This window comes from Coregonus clupeaformis, chromosome 26 (genome assembly GCF_020615455.1).
Source record: "Coregonus clupeaformis isolate EN_2021a chromosome 26, ASM2061545v1, whole genome shotgun sequence".
In the NCBI taxonomy this organism is placed as follows: domain Eukaryota; kingdom Metazoa; phylum Chordata; class Actinopteri; order Salmoniformes; family Salmonidae; genus Coregonus; species Coregonus clupeaformis.
In genome coordinates this window covers 7024021-7048414 of record NC_059217.1, presented here as the reverse complement: position 1 = coordinate 7048414, position 24394 = coordinate 7024021, and the positions used below count along the sequence as shown (strand labels likewise).

The 24394-nt window shown below is 45.7% G+C and overlaps 1 protein-coding gene across 1 annotated transcript; it reads right to left on the bottom strand.

Annotated features, from left to right (window-relative positions):
- Nucleotides 1–13327: 13327 nt before the first annotated feature.
- Nucleotides 13328–23226, bottom strand: nmu (neuromedin U). The gene is made up of 9 exons (XM_041848515.2): nt 23054–23226; nt 20696–20751; nt 20497–20544; nt 20214–20267; nt 19997–20029; nt 14968–15045; nt 14151–14204; nt 14022–14059; nt 13328–13763 (listed from the first exon to the last, which is right to left on the bottom strand). The coding sequence occupies exons 1-8, from the start codon at nt 23199–23201 to the stop codon at nt 14024–14026; spliced, it is 507 nt and encodes a 168-aa protein (XP_041704449.1). The 5' UTR covers nt 23202–23226; the 3' UTR covers nt 13328–13763; nt 14022–14023.
- Nucleotides 23227–24394: the final 1168 nt, after the last annotated feature.

Sequence of the window (24394 nt, the reverse complement as noted above, 5' to 3'; positions counted from 1 at the left end):
ATTTGGCTGCTTCATTTTAATAAAGCTCTTAATGAAAATGGCCTTTCCTTGTACGTATGCAATTCACACAGGAGTCAGAAGTTATCAGGGTAACATTATTTTATTTAGTCAAGTTTATCTGCCATGGTTGCTAAAAAGGAGTAAAAATGTGTAACAGAAAGTGTCTCTCATTACAACGAAATTACTGTGTGTGTTGATAAATCAAATGCATCAAAGGAATATTTGTCAGAAGTGTAGAGAGGAGTAGGCAGTCGTAGGTTTCAACTACTGACTTTTTTAAAGCACCATAGCTTAAAGCGGGACGAAACCCACAGTGCAAAATATAAAGTACTCAGGAAATAGTAGGAGAGATTCGTCTCAGGAAAACAAGCAACATATACAATGACCGACAAAGACAAATGACAGAGGGAGTATATATACAGTGTAAAAGTGGGGATTGGAACCAGGTGTGTGTAAGGATGACGAGACAAGTCTGGGGTTGATGAGTGTAGGGCGTTTGCCAGCAGCAGGTTCGGCAGCAGCTAGAAGGCTGGCGACGCCGAACGCCTGAGCTGGACAGGAGGGGGAGACAAAGCGAAGGCTGGTGTGACAGTACCCCCCCGAGGCGCTGCTCCAGCAGCGGGGCGCCGCCGTCCTTGGGGACGACCCCGGAGACGCGGTGCGGGTCGGTCAGGACGACGCCTGTGGAAATCCCGAATGAGAGAACGGTCCAGGACGTCCCACGCCGGAACCCAGCACCGCTCTTCGGGACCGTACCCCTCCCAGTCGACCAGGTGCTGAAGAGTCCCCCCATCATTGATTCTCCTCAGGACTTTGAACGGCCCCATATACCGCGGGCTCAGCTTCCGGCAGGGCAGGTGGAGGGGCAGGTCCTTCGTAGAAAGCCAGACCCTGTCACCGGGGTGAAAGACCAGGGGCACACTGCGGTGACGATCGGCCTGTGCCTTCTGCTGGAGGACGAAGCGCTGGAGACGGGTGTGCACTGTGTTCCATACCTCCTCAGCGCGCCAGAACCAATCGTCCACCGCAGGAGCCTCGATCTGACTCCGGTGCCAGGGTGCCAGGGCCGGCTGATAGCCTAGAACACACTGAAATGGTTTGAGGTTAGTGGAGCAGCCCACTCCCCCGGCTGGTCCTGACAGTAACTACGAAGGTACCTACCCAGTTCCTGATTTACCTTTTCCACCTGCCCATTAGATTGGGGACGGTACCCGGAGGTGAGGCTGACCGTGACCCCCAGTCATTCCATGAAGGCCTTGCAGACACAGGAGGTGAACTGAGGACCACGGTCAGACACGATGTCCTCCGGGATCCTGTAGTGCCGGAAGACATGAGAGAAGAGAGCCTCCGCGGTCTGCATGGCCGTAGGGAGACCAGGCAGAGGAATCAAACGACAGGCTTTGGAAAACCGGTCCACAACGACCAGGACGGTGGTGTGCCCCTCTGAGGGGGGAAGGTCTGTGACAAAGTCCACTGAGAGATGGGACCAGGGTCGTGTGGAACTGGCAGTGGATGGAATTTGCCATAGGGGAGGTGTCGCTGTGTCTTGCTCTGTGCGCAGGTGGCGCAGGAAGAGACATAAACCCGGACGTCCCGGGCCAAGGTGGGCCACCAGTACTTGGCGGAGAGACAGTCGATAGTAAGGAATGGGTGTTGAGCACCCTCCAGCCAGTGCCACCATCCCTTCAGCGCCTTGTTGACGGCCAATAACTCACAATCCCCCATGTCGTAATTCCGCTCCGCGGGAGATAGCTTCCGTGAGTAGAAGGCACATGGATGGAGTTTAGGCGGTGATCCAGTACGTTGAGAGAGAACAGCCCCTACACCAACCTCAGATGCGTCCACCTCCACGATGAAGGGCAGAGACGGGTCAGGGTGAGCCAGAACCGGTGCGTTCGTAAACCGTTCCTTGAGAGCATGAAAGGCTTCATTGGCCTCCCCAGTCCAGCTCAGCTATCGAGGACCTCCCTTCAGGAGGGAGGTGAGAGGGGCCACCACTGTGCTGAAACCCCTAATGAAGCACCTGAAATAGTTGGAAAAACCTAGGAAGCGCTGAACCGCCTTGATGTTGGAGGGAACAGGCCACGACCGCACTGCACTGACCCTCTGTTCTTCCATCTCCACTCGCGCGGTGGATATCCGATAGCCCAGGAAGGAGAACGCCTGTTGGAAGAAAAGGCACTTCTCTGCCTTGGCGTACAGGTGATGCCCTATCAGCCTCTCCAAAATGGACCTGACATGAGAGACATGTTGCTCGCCAGTGGAGTACACTACAGAGTGAGCGAACATGTCTCTAAACACCTCGTTAATGAAGGATTGGAACATCGAGGGCGCATTTGTCAGGCCGTAGGGCATTACCCCGTATTCGTAGTGCTCGGTGCTGAAGGCGGTCTTCCATTCATTCCCCGCTCTGATGCGCACCAGGTTGTAGGCACTGCGTAAATTTAATTTGGTAAGTACTTTGCACCGTGCATCTGTTCGATCATAGTGGGTATGAGAGGCAGGGGATAACTGAATTTAACCGTAGCCTTATTCAGTGTCAGGTAATTGATACAGGGGCGGAGACCTCTGTCCTTCTTCTTCACGAAAAATAACCTGGAAGAGGCCGGAGAGGTGGACAGACAGAGGAATCGTTGGGCCAGCGCCTCCTGGATGTAGACCTCCATGGCTTCGGTCTCTGTATGCGAGAGATGGTAGATGTGCCCCCGCGGTAGGGTATAACCAGGCAGTAGGTCGATAGTGCAGTCCCATGGGCGATGAGGGGGCAGGCACGTGGCACGAGTCTTCAAAAAAGCCACCTGTAGGTCCCGGTATTCCTCCGGGATAGGGACGTGGTGGCCTGGTCCGGACTTTCCTGTCACGACTTCCGCCAAGGCTGCCCCCCCCTCCTGGTTTGGGCAGGCTTTGGCGTTCGTCGTCACCGGAGTACTAGCTACTGCCGATCCCATTCTCATCACTCCACTTGTCATGTCTTGTCAATCACACTTCCCCTAATTAGTATGTGTATAAGTGTTCCCTCTGTTCCACTTGTCTTTGTGAGTGATTGTTTTGTTGTGAGAGCGTGTAGCTCGGTTGAGCTACATTTCACTGTGTTATTGCCAAGGTGTATGTTTTCCCTTGTACAGTTTCGTTTAACGCTTGGGGTGTTTGATTTATGCAAACGGATTAAACTCTGGACTTCGGTATTTTACCTCCTGCGCCTGACTCCTTCTTTCACACCTCGTCACAGAATCACTCACCTGATCTGATATGGAGACAGCAGGAGAAGACCGCATGCCTGGAGTTGTGGCAAGGGTCCAGGAGCATTCCTCGATGTTGGCCAGCTTGGGGGAAGCGATGGATCGGGTTCTACAGATGGTTGAATGCCTGGAGAGGAGAGGATCCGATCTATCGAGACCAGCTGGTCAACCGGATCCAGCCACCTACACCCCAGCCCCTGGAGGGATCCAGATATCCAGGCCACTGGCATTTGATGGGACTGCAGCGCGATGTAAGGGATTCCTTCTCCAACTGGAGTTGTATTTCTCCAGCATCAGACCGGAGCCCCGGGAGCGGGAGAAGGTATCCATCCTCGTTTCCTGCCTTTGTGGGAGAGCCCTGGAGTGGGCCAACGCGGTGTGGAACGAGGGAGGTACCACGTTGGAGAACTACGGGGTTTTTGATCACCTGCCTGAGGGTCGAGAGGTGGGCGAACGACAGGTTCATCTAAGGCAGGGGACGAGGACCGCTCAGGACTACGCGCTGGAGTTCCGGACGCTGGCAGCGGGGTCTGGTTGGAACGAGCGGGCCCTGATAGACAATTTCCGGTGCCACCTAAGGGAGGACGTCCGACGGGAGCTAGCCTGCCGGGATGCCATGCTATCGTTATCCCAACTGGTGGACATGGCCATCCGGCTGGATAATCTGCTAGCAGCCAGAGGACGTCCTGGTAGGGGTCTGCCCGTTCCCACTCTGGACGACTCTGACCCCAAGCAGATGGAGCTGGGGGGAGCCGCCGGTCGAGAGAGCGCAGGAGGACAACGAAGGGACAATCCACCTCACGTCGCTGTCAATGTGCTTTTGGGTCTGGAGGCGGTAGGCAGGGTACTCATTCATCACCCCAGGTAACGAACACCCAAACGTGTACAGAGCCCTTTGCGGTGTATTTTATCTATCTCCTTTCCAGATCACTTGGTAGGTTCCCAGTGTAAGCTGGGAATTTATTGGACAGGGCATTTGCACACCGTCAAGGCATTTCATTGGTTCCCCTAACCATTCCACTCCCCATCAGAGCACTAGATTGTCGACCATTAGGGTCCGGGTTGGTTAAGGAAGTTAATGTACCAGTCACCATGATTACGCAGGAGACACATGTTGAGCAGATCACCTTTACGATTATTGAGTCTCCTGCTTACCCTGTAGTCTTGGGTATCCCGTGGTTAGCCCTTCACAACCCCAATTTCTCATGGCCGCAGAGGGTTCTTACGGGGTGGTCGCGTGAGTGTCCGGGTAGGTGTCTAGGTGTTTCCGTTGGTGCGACCACGGTGGAAAGTCCAGATGGTACCCCCACCGTGCGCATTCCCCCGAATACCATGATCTGGCGCAAGCGTTTTCCAAGACGCAAGCGACTAAATTACCACCTCATCGGGAGGGGGATTGCGCTGTACCTCCCAGGAGTCATGTGTATCCCCTGTCGCAGGCTGAAATGGAGGCTATGGAAATATATGTCACCGAGTCCCTGCGCCAGGGGTATATACGTCCCTCCACTTCACCTGCCTCCTCGAGTTTCTTCTTTGTGAAGAAGAAAGATGGTGGTTTATGCCCGTGCATTGATTATCGACCACTGAATAATGTGACGGTTACGATTTAGTTATCCTCTTCCCCTCATTCCTTCAGTGATTGAGTCAATGCATGGGGCCCGTTCTTTCACCAAATTAGACCTCAGGAGTGCCTACAACCTGGTGCGTATTCGGGAAGGGGATGAGTGGAAAACAACATTCAGCACAACCTCGGGGCATTATGAATACCTGGTGACGCCCTACGGTTTGATGAATGCTCCATCTGTTTTCCAGTCCTTTGTGAACGAGGTGTTTCGGGACATGCTTGGTCGTGGTGTGGTGGTCTACATCGATGACATCCTGGTGTATTCCACTACGTGCGCCAAGTATGTGTCCCTGGTTCGCAAAGTACTGGTCCGACTGCTGGAAAATTATCTTTATGCCAAGGTTAAGAAGTGTGAGTTTTTCCAGCAGTCAATCTCCTTCCTCGGATATCGCATTACCACCACAGGTGTGGAGATGGAGGGAGACTGCATTGCAGCCGTGCGTAATTGGCCGACTCCAACCACGGTAAAGGAGGTGCAGCGCTTCCTTGGCTTTGCCAACTACTATCGAAGGTTTATTTGGGATTTTGGCAAGGTCGCAGCTCCCATTACCTCCTTGTTGAAGGGTGGGCCGTCCCGGCTCCGCTGGTCTGCTGAGGCTGATTTGTCATTCAGTAGATTGCGGGGTCTGTTCACCTCAGCCCCGGTACTGGCTCACCCCGATCCATCACTACCATTCGTAGTGGAGGTGGATGTGTCCGAGGTAAGGATAGGAGCTGTCTTATCCCAATGCTCGGGCACGCCACCCAAGCTCCGCCCCTGTGCCTTCTTTTCTAAGAAGTTCAGTTTGGCGGAGCAGAACTACGGCGTTGGTGATCGGGAGCTGTTGGCTGTTGTCCGAGCTTTGACGGTGTGGAGACATTGGCTCAAAGGGGCGAAACACCCTTTCCTCGTCTGGACATACCACTGTAACCTGGAGTACATTCGGGCAGCGAGGAGGCTGAATCCTCGCCAGGCCAGGTGGGCCCTCTTCTTCACCCGGTTTGATTTCACACTCTCATACATTCCGGGTTCGAAGAACGTGAAGGCACTGTCTCGGCTGTATGACACAGAGGAGAGGCCCAGAGACAACACCCCCATACTCCCGGCCTCATGCATTGTGGCGCCGGTAGTATGGGCGATGGACGCAGATATAGCGCAGGCATTACGCACAGATCCATCTCCACCGCAGTGTCCAGCTGGGCTGCAGTACGTGCCTGCGCTTATCCGTGATCGTCTGATCTACTGGGCACACACGTCACCCTCCTCTGGTCATCCAGGTATTGGTCGTAAAATGCGCTGCCTGACCGAGAAAAACTGGTGGCCTACCTTGGCTAAGGACGTGAGGGTGTATGTTTCCTAATGCTCATTGTGCGCCCAGAGTAAGGCACCTAGGCACCTCCCAGCGGGTAAGCTACAACCTTTACCAGTTCCACAACGACCATGGTCTCACCTGAGTATTGATTTTCTCACTGATCTTCCCCCCTCCCAAGGTAACACCACGATCCTGGTCGTTGTGAACCGCTTTTCAAAGTCCTGCCGCCTCCTTCCTCTGCGCGGTCTCCCCACGGCCCTACAAGCTGTGGAGGCTCTGTTTACTCACGTCTTCCGGCACTACGGGGTACCAGAGGATATAATGTCCGACCGAGGTCCCCAGTTCACGTCTAGAGTCTGGAAGGCTTTCATGGAACGTCTGGGGGTCTCGGTCAGCCTGACCTCTGGTTTTCACCCCGAGAGCAATGGACAGGTGGAAAGGGTGAATCAAGATGTGGGTAGGTTCCTGCGGACCTACTGTCAGGACCGGCTGGGGGAGTGGTCGGTGTTCCTGCCATGGGCAGAATATGCTCAGAACTCTCTCTGCCACTCCTCCACTAACCTAACAGCCTTCCAATGTGTTTTGGGGTACCAACCGGTCCTGGCACCGTGGCACCAGAGCCAGACCGAGGCTCCCGCGGTGGATGACTGGTTTCGGCACGCGGAGGAGAGTTGGGACGCTGCCCACGTTCGCCTCCAGCGCACCGTGCGTTGTCAGAAGGCCAACGCTGACCGCCACCGCAGGGAGGCCCCAGTGTTTATACCGGGGGATCGGGTCTGGCTCTCGACCCGGAATCTGCCACTCTGCCTGCCCTGCCGGAAGCTGAGTCCGGCAGGGCGGGACATCCTCGATCCCTCCCTGTTGAGGGATTTCCACCGTCGCCATCCGACTCGCCCTGCTACGCGTCCTCCTGACCTTCCCCGAGGGGTGGGTACTGTCACGACTTCCGCCGAGGCTGCCCCCCCTCCTGGTTCGGGCAGGCTTCAGCGTTCGTCTTCACTAGAGTATTAGCTACTGCCGATCCCATTCTCATCAGTCCACTTGTCATGTCTTGTCAATCACACACACCTGGTGTGTGATTTGTATGTGTATAAGTATTCCCTCTGTTCCCCTTGTCTTTGTGAGTGATTGTTTTGTTGTGAGAGCGTGTAGCTCGGTTGAGCTACATTTCACTGTGTTATTGCCAAGGTGGATGTTTTCCCGTTTGAATATTGGGGCATTTGATTTATGAAAACAGATGAAACTCTGGACTTCGGTATTTTACCTCCTGCGCCTGACTCCTTCTTTCACACCTCGTCACATTTCCACGGAGGTGGCACAGATAGAAACTGAGAGACACCTCCCCTGACACTCCTGCGACCAACCCAACAACCTCCTCTCTGTCCACGATATACTGGGGTTATGCAACTGTAACCAGGGGAGACCTAAAACTACGGGGTGTGCAGGAGAGTCTAAGATGAGGAACGTGATGCGTTCATGGTGGTTGTGATCAACTGTGAGGGAAATGGGAGTTGTGGTCTGGCTCACCAGTCCTATTCCTAGGGGACGGTTGTCTAGGGCATGGACTGGGATAGGGGGTTGTAAAGGGACTAGAGGAATGCGTAATGATAAGGCCACTGACCGGTCTAGGAAATTACCTGCAGCACCTGAGTCCACTAAGGCAGGACTCAGTGGGGGACCAGGATAGTCCGGGAAGGTGACAGGGAGGAGGACGGGCTAGTTGGACAGAGAGGAGCAAGGCATGTCCACGCCTACCTTGGAAGGTGCAGGAGCGCTCCTCAGCCTGTTGCTTCCTCACCTGGTTCTCCTTCTGGGACAGGAGTCCAGGGGTTGTCCGACTCCCCGCAGTAGGAGCAGAGACCCTGTTGACGGTGGCATTGACGTTCCTCTGGGGGAAGGTGCGTCGTGCCCACCTCCATGGGCTCAGTCTCGCTGGAGGTTCCTGGGAGAAACCTGAACCCCTGGGATGGGCGACGACGGGCACGCAGGAGATTATCCAGACGGATGGCCATGGCGATGAGCTGGTCCAGCGTGAGGTCCTCATCACGACAGGCCAGCTCGGTCTGGACGTCCGCCTGTAGCCCACTGCGGAAAACTGTCAACAGGGCCTGGTCTTTCCAGCGTACTCAGACGCTGTCCTGGACCCCTGGCACAGATGTTGGAGATGCTCACCTCCCTCTCGGCCCTCTGTTGGGTGGTCGGAAATGGCACGGAAGAGTTGGATGAAGCGCTCATAGGACTGTACTTCTGGACCGTCCCGCTCCCAGATGGCGTGCGCCCACTCCAGAGCCTGGCCTGTCAGCACTGAAATCACCAAGGCCACCTTGTCCCTCTCAGAGGCCGTCCCGGCATGACGTGCAAGGTGGAGGTCACACTGCAGGAGAAACCACCTACAGTGAGCTGGGGTTCTGTCAAACCGCTCAGGGAGGGGCAGGTGGACGTTGCTGATCGGACCGGGTGATGTTGATGGTGGGGGTGTGGCTGGAATGACCATGAGGAGCTGGGAAGGTGGAGGTGTAGCCTGCAGTTGGCGTACGGTCCGGATCACCTCGTCCATGGCAGTCCTGAGATGCTCCAGGCACGAGTCGTGCTGTAGGAGCTTCGCTTCGCTCCTACAGCGGAGAGGTCGGGATGTCCTGCTGCCTCCTGTTTTCTTGGGTCGGTCATTCTGTCACGAGTGTAGAGAGGAGTAGGCAGGAGGCAGTCGCAGGTTAGAACTACTGAATTTATTAAAGCGCTATTGCTTAAAGTGGGACGAAACCCATGTGCAAAATATAAAGTACTCAGGAAATAGTAGGAGAGATTCTTCTCAGGAAAACAAGCAACATATACAATGACTGACAAAGACAAATGACAGAGGGAGTATATATACAGTGATAGAGTGGGGATTGGAACCAGGTGTGTGTAATGATGATGAGACAAGTCTGGGGTTGATGAGTGAAGGGCGTTTGCCAGCAGCAGGTTTGGCAGCAACTAGAAGGCCGGAGACGCCGAACACCTGAGTTGGACGGGAGGGGGAGCCAAAGCGAATGCTGGTGTGACAATATGGTGTGACATTAAATCAAGACCATAGACTTAACATCTAAATGAAATGTAGGCCCAGTTAAAGCCTCTAAATATAGGTTATTAAGTCACAACAGGGCAGACTAAATGCCACATCAACGAATGAATGCATTGCCGTGCCTGGGGGCCGGATTCATCACCTCTGAATGGACAGCGCTTAAAATGTGGCGCCAAAACTAATCCGAAACAGGTATAGTCGGCAGAGCTCCATGGTGCTGAATGAACAGTGTTTCTGTCTTGTATTTTCTGTAGGTCACGTCATTTTACTGTTTTGAAAACATTTTGCAGTTTGTTGACCGGTTAATGAGGGTCGGTTAGTCCGCAGCAAAATTGACCGAAATTTGCATGCAGCCCAGATCTAGATCAGTGGAGGCTGCTGAGGGGAGAACGGCTCATAATAATGGCTGGAATGGAGCCAATGGAATGGCATAAACCATGTGTTTGATGTATTTGATGCCATTCCATATATTCCGCTCCAGCCATTACCACGAACCCGTCCAACCCAATTAAGGTGCCACCAACCTCCTGTGATCTAGATACAGTTTACCAAAGACCGCTGCCTTGAGCTGGGCTTACGGTGTGTGACATGCCTCCACTGGGATGCAACTACTCTGTAGTTGCAAAGTAGCTAAAAAGTAGTAAGTATTTGCAAAGTTGCCAAAATGCTAAAGTTGTCTGTGATGAGATTCGAACACCAACCTTTGGGTTGCTAGATGTTCGCATTAGATGTTCGCATTACACACCCACCCACCTTACTTTGATTTTGCCTTAAAGGTATACTTCGGGATTTTGGCAATGAGGCAGTGTATCTGCTTCCCAGGAGTCAGATGAAGACGTGGATACCATTTTTATGTCTCTGTGTCCAGTATGAAGGAAATTAGAGGTAGTTTCACGAGCCAATTCTAACTAGTATTAGCGCAATGAATGGAAATTCTGTCTTATTTAATCATACCAACGTAACATATCATACTAATTTCAGTGTCCCGGATTTCTGTTTACTATGTTACATCTAGTCTATGAGACCAGGCTGTTCTGTTGGGTCTTAAGACATGACATGATCTGGTTGTTTGAAAATTATGGACTTTATCATTTTGGCAGTTGTTATCATCAAATCATAGCCTACTCTGAAATAATTGTGTTGTTTTCACTATTGACCTCACGTTCCACTAATGATAGCTCTCTGGAGTATAGTTCAGTGCAAAGTAAGTCAGTTTGCAGGTTTGCAAGCTGACAAAGAAAGAAACTGTATTAAGGCTACTGTGTTACTGAAGGTGTTGCTGGATGTTACTGTATATGTAATAATAAGGTAAGGCTACTGGACCTACATACCATGACACAAAGTCTGTCCGCTTTAGCATATTCTGTGGGCCCTGTTAAATGAGCTGTTTCCCTGCAGGAATCGAGAACTAAACAAACAAACCAATAGCTGAGAACAAACTAACACTTTATGCTGTATGGTTTTTAAAATTATGAGAATGATCTTTCACCAATTTACAAAACTTTTGAATGAGGGAAAATGTAGATATTTACATTTTAGTCATTTAGCAGACGCTCTTATCCAGAGCGACTTACAGGAGCAATTAGGGTTAAGTGCCTTGCTCAAGGGCACATCGACAGATTTTTCACCTAGTTGGCTCGGGGATTAGAACCAGCGACCTTTCGGTTACTGGCACTACACTCTTAACCACTAAGCTACCTGCCGCCTTATATATAGATATGTCTCGCATTGTATAACCTTATTATTCTGAAATCAGGATTGCTATGAGAAATGTCTGCTAAGTGAGTTGATTTTTCTGCAGTTCAATGCTTTCCAAGGACGGCTTTAGCTGATGGAGATGAAATCCATGTAAGAAACTGTGTTGATGTACAAAACATTAAGAACACCTTCCTAATATTGAGTTGCATCACGTTGTTAAGAGTAGGGATGTCAAATGTTCAGGCTGCTGCACAGACTCTATGGAGGCTCTAGTCTAGTGTGCCCGGGTAAATTGTGTTTGAGAGTATTTTTAAACTCTCTAAATGGTTAAATGAGTGAGAAATAAATGTAATTGTTGCAATAGTTTGTGAGTGGGCAACATACTCACAATATGATATTATCACGATACTTGGGTGCCGATACAATATGCATTGCGATTCTCATGATTCTACACTGAGTATACCAAACATTAGGAACACATTCCTAATATTGAGTTGCAGCAGCCTGCAGCAGCCTGCAGTTCTTGACACAAACCGGTGCGCCTTGGTGTTCAAAGACACTTCAATATTTTGTCTTGCCCATTCACCCTCTGAATGCCACACATACACAATCCATGTCTCAAGGTTGAAAAATCCTTCTTTAACCTGTCTCCACCCCTTCATCTACACTGATTGCAGTGGATTTAACAAGTGACATCAATAAGGGATCATAGCTTTCACCTGGATTCACCTGGTCAGTCTTTGTCATGGAAAGAGCAGGTGTTCTTACTGTTTTGTACACTCTGTGTATGTATACATTATTTGCTGATAGTGACATTGTATTTGCCTTGGAGCAGTTATCTTGTATCCCCCCCACAAAAAAAGGATTTGTCATATTGTCAGTTTGATCAATGAAAGGGACTAGCCTATCTCCCTTTAGGGTCAAGGTTTTTCAACAGTCTTGAAGGAAATGTAACATTGCCTTGGGATGGGCTTGGTGCTGAAGATAGAAGGACTATGCTTTCTGAGATGTTATTTTTACCACCACTAGATAGCGCCATGGTCAAATATATGATCCACACAGAAGTGAATTGATCCTGCATCAGGATACAAATGTGTGTTCCTCTTCTGTGTTATCTGGTGCAATATTATGTGCAGCTGGCAGGTATTATATTTTACCAGCTCTTCTCACCCTTTGGCAGAGCATTCTGGCTAGTGACAGAACACATGCTTTCCGCTTGGCTGAGTTCTCACACTCAGAGAGTTGTCTTGTGGGGTGTCTTGTTGCTTCACACCCCCAACCTCCTCAATCCCCTACCCAGCTCTAGCTTGCCAGGGCACGGCAGCCTGCTCATGGACTACTATCAGTCCACAGCCTTCCAGCTACTTCTTTCAAGAAATACTCCCACAGTGGGTGAGAAACCAGAAAGGAAAGAGATACACTTCCAATGACTCATCTTTTTCACAGTATTTGTGTAGTGTCATTGTCAATCATATAGCGACTATTGTGTGTGTGTGTGTGTGTTAAGTCTGATAATAATAGTTACTAGATAGCAAAAACAAAGTATACATTTTTATTCCATACCTGACTCTCCACAAATATTTTCCTAATTAACAAAACAATTAATCATGCTGCAAGGTAAATACAATTAGTAAGTCATCAGAATGAGTTTCGTTTTTCACCTGAATGTAATAGTTGGTAGCTGAAACAATTTGAGGTTTTGGTATATTGAGACTATAATCAACCTTTCTGCTCTTACGTCTGTTTGAAAGGTGGAGTTTAATCACAGAATGTGGGTGCAACATAATCGTGTTGGGTGAGATCTCAATCTTCTGTCATAGGAAATGTTTCAGAGAGAGACAGTGTGTCGTTTTTTGAGCACACTATGTATTAGGGGTGTAACGATCCATCTACTACATCGATGTATCGATTTATATTCCTATGATCCAACTACATCGATCTGTGCTCGGCGAGTTGGCCTTTTGGACAACATATATCAATCTAACATCGTTTTAAAATGTAATAAATCGATTGTATCGATACTAGGAAATAACCCATTGGATTTAAGCACGTCAGACTTTATATGGATGTTTTTTCTTAGCACTTTTAATGATAAAGGCTTTAAACATTACTCGATTCAGTCTGCCTATCCGTGACGTCATCGCCCCGCGCCAGCAGCAGCGCAAAGGCGCAAAGACAACAAAACATAGCATGGCGGACGACAGAGGAGAAGCCGACGAGCGAGAAATTATCAAGCCACCATTGCGGTCCTTACAAGAAACAGGAATCTAGGAAACTTCACCTTCACTGTCCAGTATCCAGGTATTTATTTCAGTCACACTGGTTGAATTTTTGGCTAAAAGGTTACTGAATCGATTTCAAGTCACTGAATCGTTTCGGATCGTATCGTTCTAAATGAACCAATATCGTCCTTGAATCGTATCGACAACCACGAATCGTGATACAAATCGAATCGTTGTTAAAACGAATCGTTACACCCCTACTATGTATGGTCAAGAGTATTTCAGCTCACAGACACAAACACACTCCTCTTTTGTGTTCACTGACAATTTTCCAGTTGCGTCAGGACCTCTTTGTGCAAGTTTCATAAGCAGTATCTGTCTGTTTGCAAAATCATGCCACCACAAAAATAACCATATGACAATGCTTTTACTTCAAAAGACGTAACACAAATAAGACTTTTGGACCAACAAAGATTATTTTACTTAGACTCTAATTTCTTTGTTGTTCATTTTTGTTTCTTCATTCTTTCAACATCGTTTCGGCGGTGGTCTGGACCACTCTATGATGGTTGTGCCTGTTCGGTTCTCTGGTTCTGTGTCATCTCTGTACAGCGTATAGTAGGGAGTCTGTAACACATGCAAGCACAAACACAGTAGACTTACAGTTAGTGAGTGCATACATTTTTTTTTTTTTTTCATACTGTTTTCACAGTAATAATCACCAAAGAGTTTCATGGAAACATGCCTCCCCTCTCTGTCAGATTACAGTTTGATGTGTTTTTTCCCCCCCATCCCAACCCTTTCAGGGTACACTAGTAAATGGACGTCAGTGTTACAGCAGTGTTCACTAATGATAATGGCATTGAGAAATACCCCAAACCTTACATTTACTCAAATTCCAGGGTTCGTCTTCCATTTCTTGGCTGTAAGTAAGAAAAATAAATGTTACTGATGTATGAAGTCAAATAAACTTTTGAATGGAGCATTCCTGTTCTCTGAATGTGTCAATCATACCCGATATAAGAAGTACCCTCTATTCTGAATTCCCCCAGGTCCCTGGAGATCATCCTAAACAGAAAGCACAGAAGATATCAATGATCAGGTGCTATAAAATCAGGTATTGTCTTATTTGATTAAGGCAGTATTTATTCAGCCGACAACCACTTTAAAATGAAAAAAAGTCAACATTTCAGTTGGAACAGAAAGAAGTGTGCTAGATATCCTTGTTTATCTGTCTAAGCTCCTTTTCCACTTATTTCATTCTTTCGTAGGCAAACCCATTAGAGCAGACGTCACTCCCATTGAGTCTCTGCCGTAAACAGACACACACTAAGCTGAGCACTTCTCCACTCACAATTCTGCTGTAGCTACTATGTGAATGCCAACCCCAGGTAGAATGAAGGATTCATTATGTTGAGTTAAAGCACTAATTTTAGACCGTAATTACCTGCATCATGGAAAAGAACAGCTAATGTAGACAAGTAGAAAGAGTGACAGTATGTGTGTAAAAAAGGTAGCCTCTATACGCACAATGAAACAGTCTCATAATAGGGCAACACACTGAAAAAATGACAAATCCTGCATACGTTGACAAAGTGAAAAGAGAATATCCTCCAGATGCCCTATATTGACTGCTAAGGGCACATCAAGAGTTTTAGCTCTCCTGTGTAAATAAAAGCAAAGGGTGTTCACAAGATCTTTAATTTGATCATTAGTACCACACTATAACAAAGCACTGCAAATTGTGATTAGAGATTACTGAGAGATTTCCTCTCCAAAGAAGTGAGAGGTGCAAAGTAGATGTAAAAAGGAACATGCAGAGGGTACATACGCGGACCACAAACTCTCCTCTCTCTCGTCTGGTATGGAGTTGAGGAACTAGCTGCAGGAGAGGGTGCTTCACAGGGGACTGACACATCCACAAAACATCCACATACGGACAGACATGAAGAAACATGAGAACCATGAACAACTGCCCTGACATCGAGACAGAGGGCTGGGGGTTGCAGAGAGGACTCCATATACACACACAACATTCCCCCCTAACATCCCATCCATACAGACACAAGTATGAATGCATGCTCCAGTGGATGCACCCATGTGCACGCACACACTCACACACCAGGGTTGGGCTCAATTCAGAATTTTGGAATTGACTCCCATTCCACTCATGAGTTGAAATTCTAATTGAATTGGCCACACCCCACAGGATGTAGAATTTGAGTTTGAGTGACAGGAAGTAGAAGTTAATTCAGTGCAATTCAAATTAATTCCACTCAGTCATAGAACATGAGTTTCATTGAATCTGACTGGTCACACTTCCAGATACCAACAAATATCACTTTTCTCTGAAAACAATGTTTATATACTCTTTTAACATTAGTGCTTAGAATAGCCAATTATATTTCCACCAACCAATTCATTTGTTTGGCTTCTTTTTGAATGCCTCAGGGTCAACTTGAGGGTTAAACTAATGCATCCTGGGAAATTGAGTATTTTCCCCATTTTGAACAAAATGTATGTGATTAATGAAATCTAATGACTTAGAATATTCATAAACAGGTTTTGTTTTCCTTAATTGTTCCTTTAAGAGTTTGTCCTGAAATCAATTGTTTCAACAATATTTTATATGCATGTATATAATGACATTTTTTATATTTGTTCAATATGTATATTTGTATAGACTACCAGGTACTTTACCCTGCACCTTATACTGCTTTTCTATGTACATAGTCATTGAACACTGGTCACTTTAATAATGCTTACATACTGTTTCTCCCACTTTATATGTACTGTAAATACTGTATTCTAGTCATGGCTCATCATATATAACTTATTTTGTAATTCTGGATTTTTGTATTTTTTTGTTGCTAGGTATTACTGCGCTGTTGGAGCTCGATTTGCAGATGTTATTGCAGGTGCAGCGAAATGCTTGTGTTTCTAGTGAAACAAGCATTTCACTGCACCAGCGATAACATCTGCAAATCTGTGTATGTGAACAATAAACTTTGATTTGACTACACCTAATATAGAATAGAAGAGGCATTTGAATTTTATAGAATTTCACTGAATTCAATTATATTTCCTTTAATTCAAGAATTGGAATTTGATGCATTCCTCGATTCAATTCTGAATTGGGCAACACTGACACAAACACACACAGCATATAGTGACAGCACACTCTCCACATGCAGGCCATGCCAGTACATAGAAGTGCTATACTTTCTCTACAGATGTAATGTACCAGCATCATGGGTGGCAGGTAGTTTAGTGGTTAAGCGCATAGTGCCAGTAACCGAAAGGTCGCTGGTTCTAATCCCCAAGCCGACTAGGTGAAAAATCTGTCGATGTGCCCTTGAGCAAGGCACTTAACCCTAATTGCTCCTGTAAGTCGCTCTGGATAAGAGCGTTTCCTACATGACTAAAATGTAATGTCATGCGTAGGTAACATTGAACAAAATTTGGTGTGGGATGTCATAATGATGGAAGTGATGTCAGATAACCGATTACAATCAGTTAAATAAATATTTTCATGGCGTAATCACAATGTCTAGGAAATACATATTTTGATTGTTATCTGGTTGACAAGTTTCACATTTTGTCAACTCAACTTGATTTTACTGTGCTAACATCCTCTGAGGAAGAACTTTGCAAATCCAACCTCCGCCCAGTGACTGTAAACAGAGCTATATCCTAAATGAATTAATGAAGCCATCACAGGAAATAGAGAATGTCATTTCGGTGCTATTACAATGACTTGGAGATTTGAGAAGAAAATAGTTGGCACTTAAAAATACATTGTCCTTTCTGTTTATCTAATTTGCGCTGATGATGTTCCCCCACGTCAGTCATACTGATGACACAGCGGAAGTGAGGGGGGCATGAGTAATTTAAATTATCATGCAAACAAGACAGTATACATTGATGTGGAAACAGTGGCGTCATGTACCCCAAAAATGTGAGGGGCACAAAGTAAGTGAGGATAGCTGGGGGGTGGTCTGTAGGGGGGGCTAGGTCCCCTGTCCGTAAGTTAGAGAATTTGGCATTTTTCAAACACCTGAAACACCTTTTTTTCTGCAATCTAGTCATATTTTAACAGTAAATTTAAGCGCAGGCGGTAGCGTTATAGGTTCAGGGGTGTGTGCTATTTTCACTATCACAATTATCAGCACACTTGTTGGTGTTGGCGCGAAAGGGCTGGGTTTTGATTAATAAACAAGTTGTGGGTGTGTCGAGGCTCCATTGCGAAATATGTGGTTGCTTCAAGTTGTGTATTTACGGTATTTTATGTATGGCCTTCGAATCAACTCCAATTCCAATGTTAGTCCGTTATAGTTTGTTAAATGGCTTACAGAAATGAAATAAAAAAATGTAGACATATCTTTGCTAAATACTAACTTGAACCCATTTGCAGTCCACATTGTTTTAAGTAATTGCATGGCTTCAATAGCATTCACACTGATATAGGGGCTAGGCCTACTGTAAATTGCATTATGGCTGAGCATGGACATGCCAAACATTGTCAATAAGCAAGATTAAAATTAATTATTGATAAGGCTTAAAAAGATCATTAATAATTCTAATCAAATTCTAAACAAAACGAAACAACAACTGGTTTTAAATAGGCTATGTCACACTTAAAGGCACCATAATTTCTCCCCATGGGCATATAATATTAAAACAACGCAGACTATGGAGGGTTTTACACACATCCAAACTTTTCACAGTAGCTGGAAAAAGATGCATTATAAAGAGAAATGGAGAACGTCCACTCACCGGGCCAGCAGGCATGCCAGCTAAGATAGTTAGACAAGCTAGCTACTCTAACTTCATTGACAGCCTGAAATGGCTTCTTGGTAGCTAGTTATGAGGTTGGGAGATTGGGAACCTACACTATATATACACAAAAGTATGTGGACACCCCTTCAAATGAGTGGATTCGGCTATTTCAGCCACACCCGTTGCTGACAGGTGTATAAAATCGAGCACACCGCAATGCAATCTCCATAGACAAACATTAGCAGTAGAATGGCCTTACTGAAGAGCTAAGTGACTTTCAACGTGGCACCGTCATAGGATGCCACCTTTCCAACATGTCAGTTTGTGAAATTTCTGCCCTGCTAGAGCTTCCCCGGTCAACTGTAAGTGCTGTTATTGTGAAGTGGAAATGTTTAGGAGCAACGGCTCAGCTGCGTAGCGCATAGAAATCGTTTGTCCTCGGTTGCAACACTCACTATCAAGGTCCAAACTGCCCCTGGAAGCAACGTCAGCACAATAACTGTTCATCAGGAGCTTCATTAAATGGGTTTCCATGGCCGAGCAGCAGCACACAAGCCTAAGATCACCATGCACAATGCCAAGTGTCGGCTGGAGTGGTGTAAAGCTTGCCACCATTGGACTCTGGAGCAGTAGAAAAGCGTTCTCTGGAGTGATGAATCACGCTTCACCATCTGGCAGTCCGACGGACGAATCTGGGTTTGGTGAATGCCAGGAGAACACTACCTGCTGGAATGAATAGTGCCAAGTGTAAAGTTTGGTGGAGGATGAATAATGGTCTGGGGCTGTTTTTCATGGTTCGGGCTAGGCTCCTTAGTTCCAGTGAATGGAAATCTTAACGCTACAGCATACAATGACATTCTAGATGATTTTGTGCTTCCAACTTTGTGGCAACAGTTTGAGGAAGGCCCTTTCCTGTTTCAGCAGGACAATGCCCCTGTGCACAAAGCGAGGTCCATACAGAAATGGTTTGTCGAGATAGGTGTGGAAGAACTTGACTGGCCTGCACATGGTCCTGACCTCAACCCATCAAACACCTTTGGGATGAATTGGAACGCCGACTGCTAGCCAGGCCTAATCGCCCAACATCAGTGCCTGACCTCACTAATGCTTTTGTGGCTGAATGGAAGCAAGTCCCCGGGGCAATGTTCCAACATCTAGTGGAAAGCCTTCCCAGAAAAGTGGAGGCAGCAAAGTGGGGACCAACTCCATATTAATGCCTATGATTTTGGAATTAGATGTTCGACGAGCAGGTGTCCACATACTTTTGGTCATGTAGTGTATCTGGGCTAGTTAAAGCCAACTTCATAAAATTGCTAGGTGGCTAGAAGTATTACAGAGAAACAACAACAACAAAAAACTGGACAAATCTGAGGGGGCACATGCCCCTGTGCCCCCTATGGGCATGACGCCTCTGTGTGGACACATGCCGCACCTAAAATAGTTTGCATCTTGCATGCAGAGCAAGAGACAAGGGAAGCACTTTGGCTGGTGGAGTTGTGTTTTTTTCAACCTTTGTTATACCAGGGATGGGAAAACTATGGTATTTCCTATACCAGAAACCAGCAACCTAAGGGCCTATCTCCTTGGAGGACAACTCTTGAGAAGTGACTAAGTTAACAAGCTGGGCAGCAATAGGGTGTGTGTTTGTGTGAGCAGGCATGCATTTTGAGAAAGTGAGTGTCTGCAATTCATGCCTCAAAATATTTGGTTTACTCCGGAAAAGAAACTAAGCTAAAACGTAACACTTTTCCAGGATATAAATTCACGTTATGGAATAAAAAGGTAATACAATACTAAAAGCACAGTACAAGTAACAAATAATTTAAAAAATGCAGTGTGCTTTATTGTGTCAAGCCGCAAGCAGTGCATGGTGAAATTGAACTTTAACCCAACTTACCGCCCCCTCTGTTAAGCCAGCACCTTGTTGCTTAACATAATGAAATAAAAACTGTATACGCAAGCAAACACATACACGCACAAATAAAATTGTCAAAAGGTTGGATGTTGATTGCATTGATAGGCGTTCACTAAAGGTAACATATTTCAATAGATGGATGAAACAGACATGATGCCACACTTACCCTTTTACTAGGGTTGTCCTGTCCTTTCAAGTCCTGCAACGACAACGAAATAAAACTCAATTTACTCTTGAGAATGATTAAACACTGCAAATCTGAATATACATGCAACTGTGTTGTGCTCACATAACAGGATAAACCACTATAATGTTTGTATTTGTGTGTTTATACATATGATTATTGTTTGAGCTACTATGCTGGAACATGAAGGGTGGAATACCTTAGACTTCTGTGCAAGCATGAACACACAGAGTTCTCCTAAAGCATTGGGTATCTAGGGTAGCAACCAGAGAGCAGGGGGAAAGAGTTGAGCGTAAGAATCTGATACAGTTGTACACCATTTTAATTTCAAGCCTGTTATTGACTATTTTAAATTTCATCATAATTGGAATTGATCCTGTACTTGAAAATATGAGAGAGGTTCAGAGAAAGAAAACATTGAACATTCATCCATTCCCTTCAGCGCTTTCATTTGATCATTTAATTATTCTAGTCTTACTCACACGAAATGGCAGGTCTGCAGAAATGTAGGATGAGCACACATCTTCTAGCTATTGGAGACAAGACAAGAGAGTGCTGTTATGATAGAGGGAGTGAACAGTAAACATGTCTCTTTATTGCAAAGGAGAGCAACAACTCAGTCTTAGTATGGGAAAATGTAGAGAGAGATACAAAGAGAAGCACTGTAGTTCTGTGGCCTACCTGGTTGAGAAGCTGGTGCTGGTCTATTGTTGCTCTTTGCTGTTGTATTGGAACACCTTCCATTAAAACACAGACAGGCACAAGCATCATTACATCATCACATTGATGCTGTAGGACTGAGCTGGTAGGAGTGTGCAGATCATGATTAAAAACCATAACAATCCACTTTGAGTGGATCATAGACATGAACTAATGCATTTTGACAATACAACAGGTGGATGGGAATTAGAGTGTATTGAAGCTTTCCTATGTTACCCTGTGGTCATATTTGTTCATATTCAAAAACTCACAGTGACCAGCTAAATATAAACCAACAGCTCTGTATCCCAAAGGTGTATTGACATCCAGCAATGGTATGCCCCAAAGGGGATGTCTTTCTTGTAAACCACTATTTTCCCTTATAGATCCGTCTTTCCCTCTCTTCTTTCCTTCTTTTCATCTGACACAGCAATAGCTCTGTTATCTCTTCCTGTCACCATCGCGGTTTAACTGTCTCTAAACACCTGTGCCAATTAACACATAAGAGCATCAAAGCTGCGATCAATCTCTCAATGTCACAGCAAATAACCCTTAACAAATATAATTGATCACATCTGAAGAGTGATTGACACGATTGCCATTCTAAATCTATTGACGTCTCAATCATTTGTGACATTATTGCTGTTTGGAGTCGAATCCAATCCAATGTTAAGTCATTACAATTTTGCCTGTTTGTCAGGGCCAGAGTTTGCCTGCCTCAGATTATCCTGACATGTCTTTGGGGGGTAATTGTAGTAGATTCAAGCTGTCAGTCATAGGACAAGGAAAGGAGTGAGAGAGGGAGAAGAGGGCCATGCATGAAATAAATAAAAGATAGAGAGAAATTACCAGTGCAATAAGTACACTAAAATCATAATTTTACCAAAACAAGCTGCAACAATGCCACAATAGATGTTATTCCCAGAAAGGTTTGACAATACTAATGGGTAAATTTTAAACTAATGATCAGGCTCATCCACAACAAGTTCCAATAGGAAGTCCCATGATGGTTCAAAATACTGTGAAATTAACTGATTGTTGATTAGAAGGTCATTTCCTTTCCAACTGATGTCAGTTATGTATGTTAGATGGCTATGGGGAGTCATAAAAGTGTAGCCTAATGTCATACTCAAGAATAGGGCTGGATTTCCCCAAATCATCATTGCACTAAGATCATCTTTCATCCATTTAGTTTCAATAGAATTAAGTTTACCTTTATTGCTACCTATGATGCTTTTGGGAAACCCAGCCCAGGTCTGTTCAGTTCCGGTACTGGCGGGATGAAACACTTCTGTTTTTGTTTCTACCTGGTAGTTAATTGCACTCACCTGGTCTCCCAGGTCTGAAATAGTTCCTTATTAGAAGGAGAAGACGAAAACCAGAAGTGTTTCGGCCCTCCAGGTCCGACATTGAACAGCCCTAGAACAACAGGCTGTGAAGCCGCAGTACTGGTGGTGGGTGCCTATAGGCTTACACCAGTTCTCTATGCAACACAGTTTAGAATCAATTCAATTCCAGTCAGAGAAAATCCCATAAACGAAAATAAAGTATTGGATAATAGGTTAAATAGGATAAATAAAAAAACATCGTTGTAATGAAAGATTGCCATCCGATCAAATCTAGCGCTCTGATTTTAGCAACAATCTGGGAGACCCCAGGCCCTCTTCAGAACAAAATAAACTTACCAATTGAAACTGCTGAAAGTGTTGATGACATGGCAAACGTTTAATTGAATGCAACAGGCAACAATTGCCGTACATTTACTGATAATTATAATGATAATCTGCATTTAACGTAGACTTAAGTAAATGTCACTATCCACAACAACAAACAACTTTTAATTATTTCTCAAACCTTATCTCTCCTTTGGGAACGTTCCCAAGAATGCGTAATTACGCACAATAATATAATGTTTGGCATGTGAAATAATCTTGAGTTTAAACATTGATATGGGTCTATTCATATTGTAAGGAATTGAAATAGAACTACTTTTAGTCTACAGTTTAATTTTTTCAGGAGTTGTACACATTAAAACAAACAAAGAGAGATGATTGATTAACCTAGTTTTATTTTGTAGGCTAAACAAATGTCTATCTTTTCAACATATATATTGTTGTTGTTGAGCTTGTTGATTAGGCCTATTAGCAATTTATGTTGCCCAAATTTAATGGTTTAGAAAAACTTTCATAACCTATTCAATTAGGCTACACCAGACCCACAAATATTTCCCATTGCCTAAAAAGTTTTTCGTTTTAACATCTTGACTTCGACCTTTAGCAATGCACAAGACTTTCCATATTCTATACCCAAAGCATGGACAAAATATATTATTAAACTTACTTTTGCAGACGGGGATGGCTGAGATGAGGAGAACTAGGAGGGTGAGGCTCGCACTGCTGAGCGGGTTCATTGCGCTGGTGCTGAGGCCGCTCATGTAGCTCGCGCTGCCGCTCTGAGAGACTCTGGTTTGGCACTGAGAGGTCTTCATAATTACTTCTCTCTGGTTGCTGTTTGCTTGTGTTCTTGTTCATCTGTGATAAGTACTATTCCACCGGAACAATTTTAAAACATTAGGTCACACCCTCTCTACATCAATGACTGCGTCATTAATTCCACATCACATGCACGCGTAGGCTACACTAGGCTAGGGCCTATCTAATTGATGATTGAGGCTATGAGGAAACGTGATGCTATAACAACATAAATAATATTCTGCCTGAACAAATACACGAATGAGATATAAAACAGTATATGTTTGACAAAATATCTGACATTATTCAGTTTAAAATTATTTTATCACAGTGAGGGAAAAAAGTATTTGATCCCCTGCTGATTTTGTACATTTGCCCACTGACAAAGACATGATCAGTCTATAATTTTAATGGTAGGTTTATTTGAACAGTGAGAGACAGAATAACAACAAAAAAATCCAGAAAAACGCATGTCAGAAATGTTATAAATTGATTTGCATTTTAATGAGGGAAATAAGTATTTGACCCCTCTGCAAAACATGACTTAGTACTTGGTGGCAAAACCCTTGTTGGCAATCACAGAGGTCAGACATTTCTTGTAGTTGGCCACCAGGTTTGCACACATCTCAGGAGGGATTTTGTTCCACTCTTCTTTGCAGATCTTCTCCAAGTCATTAAGGTTTCGAGGCTGACGTTTGGCAACTCGAACCTTCAGCTCCCTCCACAGATTTTCTATGGGATTAAGGTCTGGAGACTGGCTAGGCCACTCCAGGACCTTAATGTGCTTCTTCTTGAGCCACTCCTTTGTTGCCTTGGCCGTGTGTTTTGGGTCATTGTCATGCTGGAATACCCATCCACGACCCATTTTCAATGCCCTGGCTAAGGGAAGGAGGTTCTCACCCAAGATTTGACGGTACATGGCCCCGTCCATCGTCCCTTTGATGCGGTGAAGTTGTCCTGTCCCCTTGACAGAAAAACACCCCCAAAACATAATGTTTCCACCTCCATGTTTGACGGTGGGGATGGTGTTCTTGGGGTCATAGGCAGCATTCCTCCTCCTCCAAACACGGCGAGTTGAGTTGATGCCAAAGAGCTCGATTTTGCTCTCATCTGACAATAACACTTTCACCCAGTTCTCCTCTGAATCATTCAGATGTTCATTGGCAAACTTCAGACAGCCCTGTATATGTGCTTTCTTGAGCAGGGGGAC

Excerpts from the sequence above, each read along its gene's own strand:
- nmu (XM_041848515.2), bottom strand. The coding sequence starts at position 23,201 with ATGAAGACCTCTCAGTGCCAAACCAGAGTCTCTCAGAGCGGCAGCGCG. Across the intron at positions 20,030-20,213 it reads TGCTTGCACAGAAGTCTAAG|GACTTGAAAGGACAGGACAA; the intron begins GTATTCCACCCT and ends TTGTCGTTGCAG. Across the intron at positions 14,205-14,967 it reads GAGGAGAGTTTGTGGTCCGC|GATGATCTCCAGGGACCTGG; the intron begins GTATGTACCCTC and ends CTTTCTGTTTAG.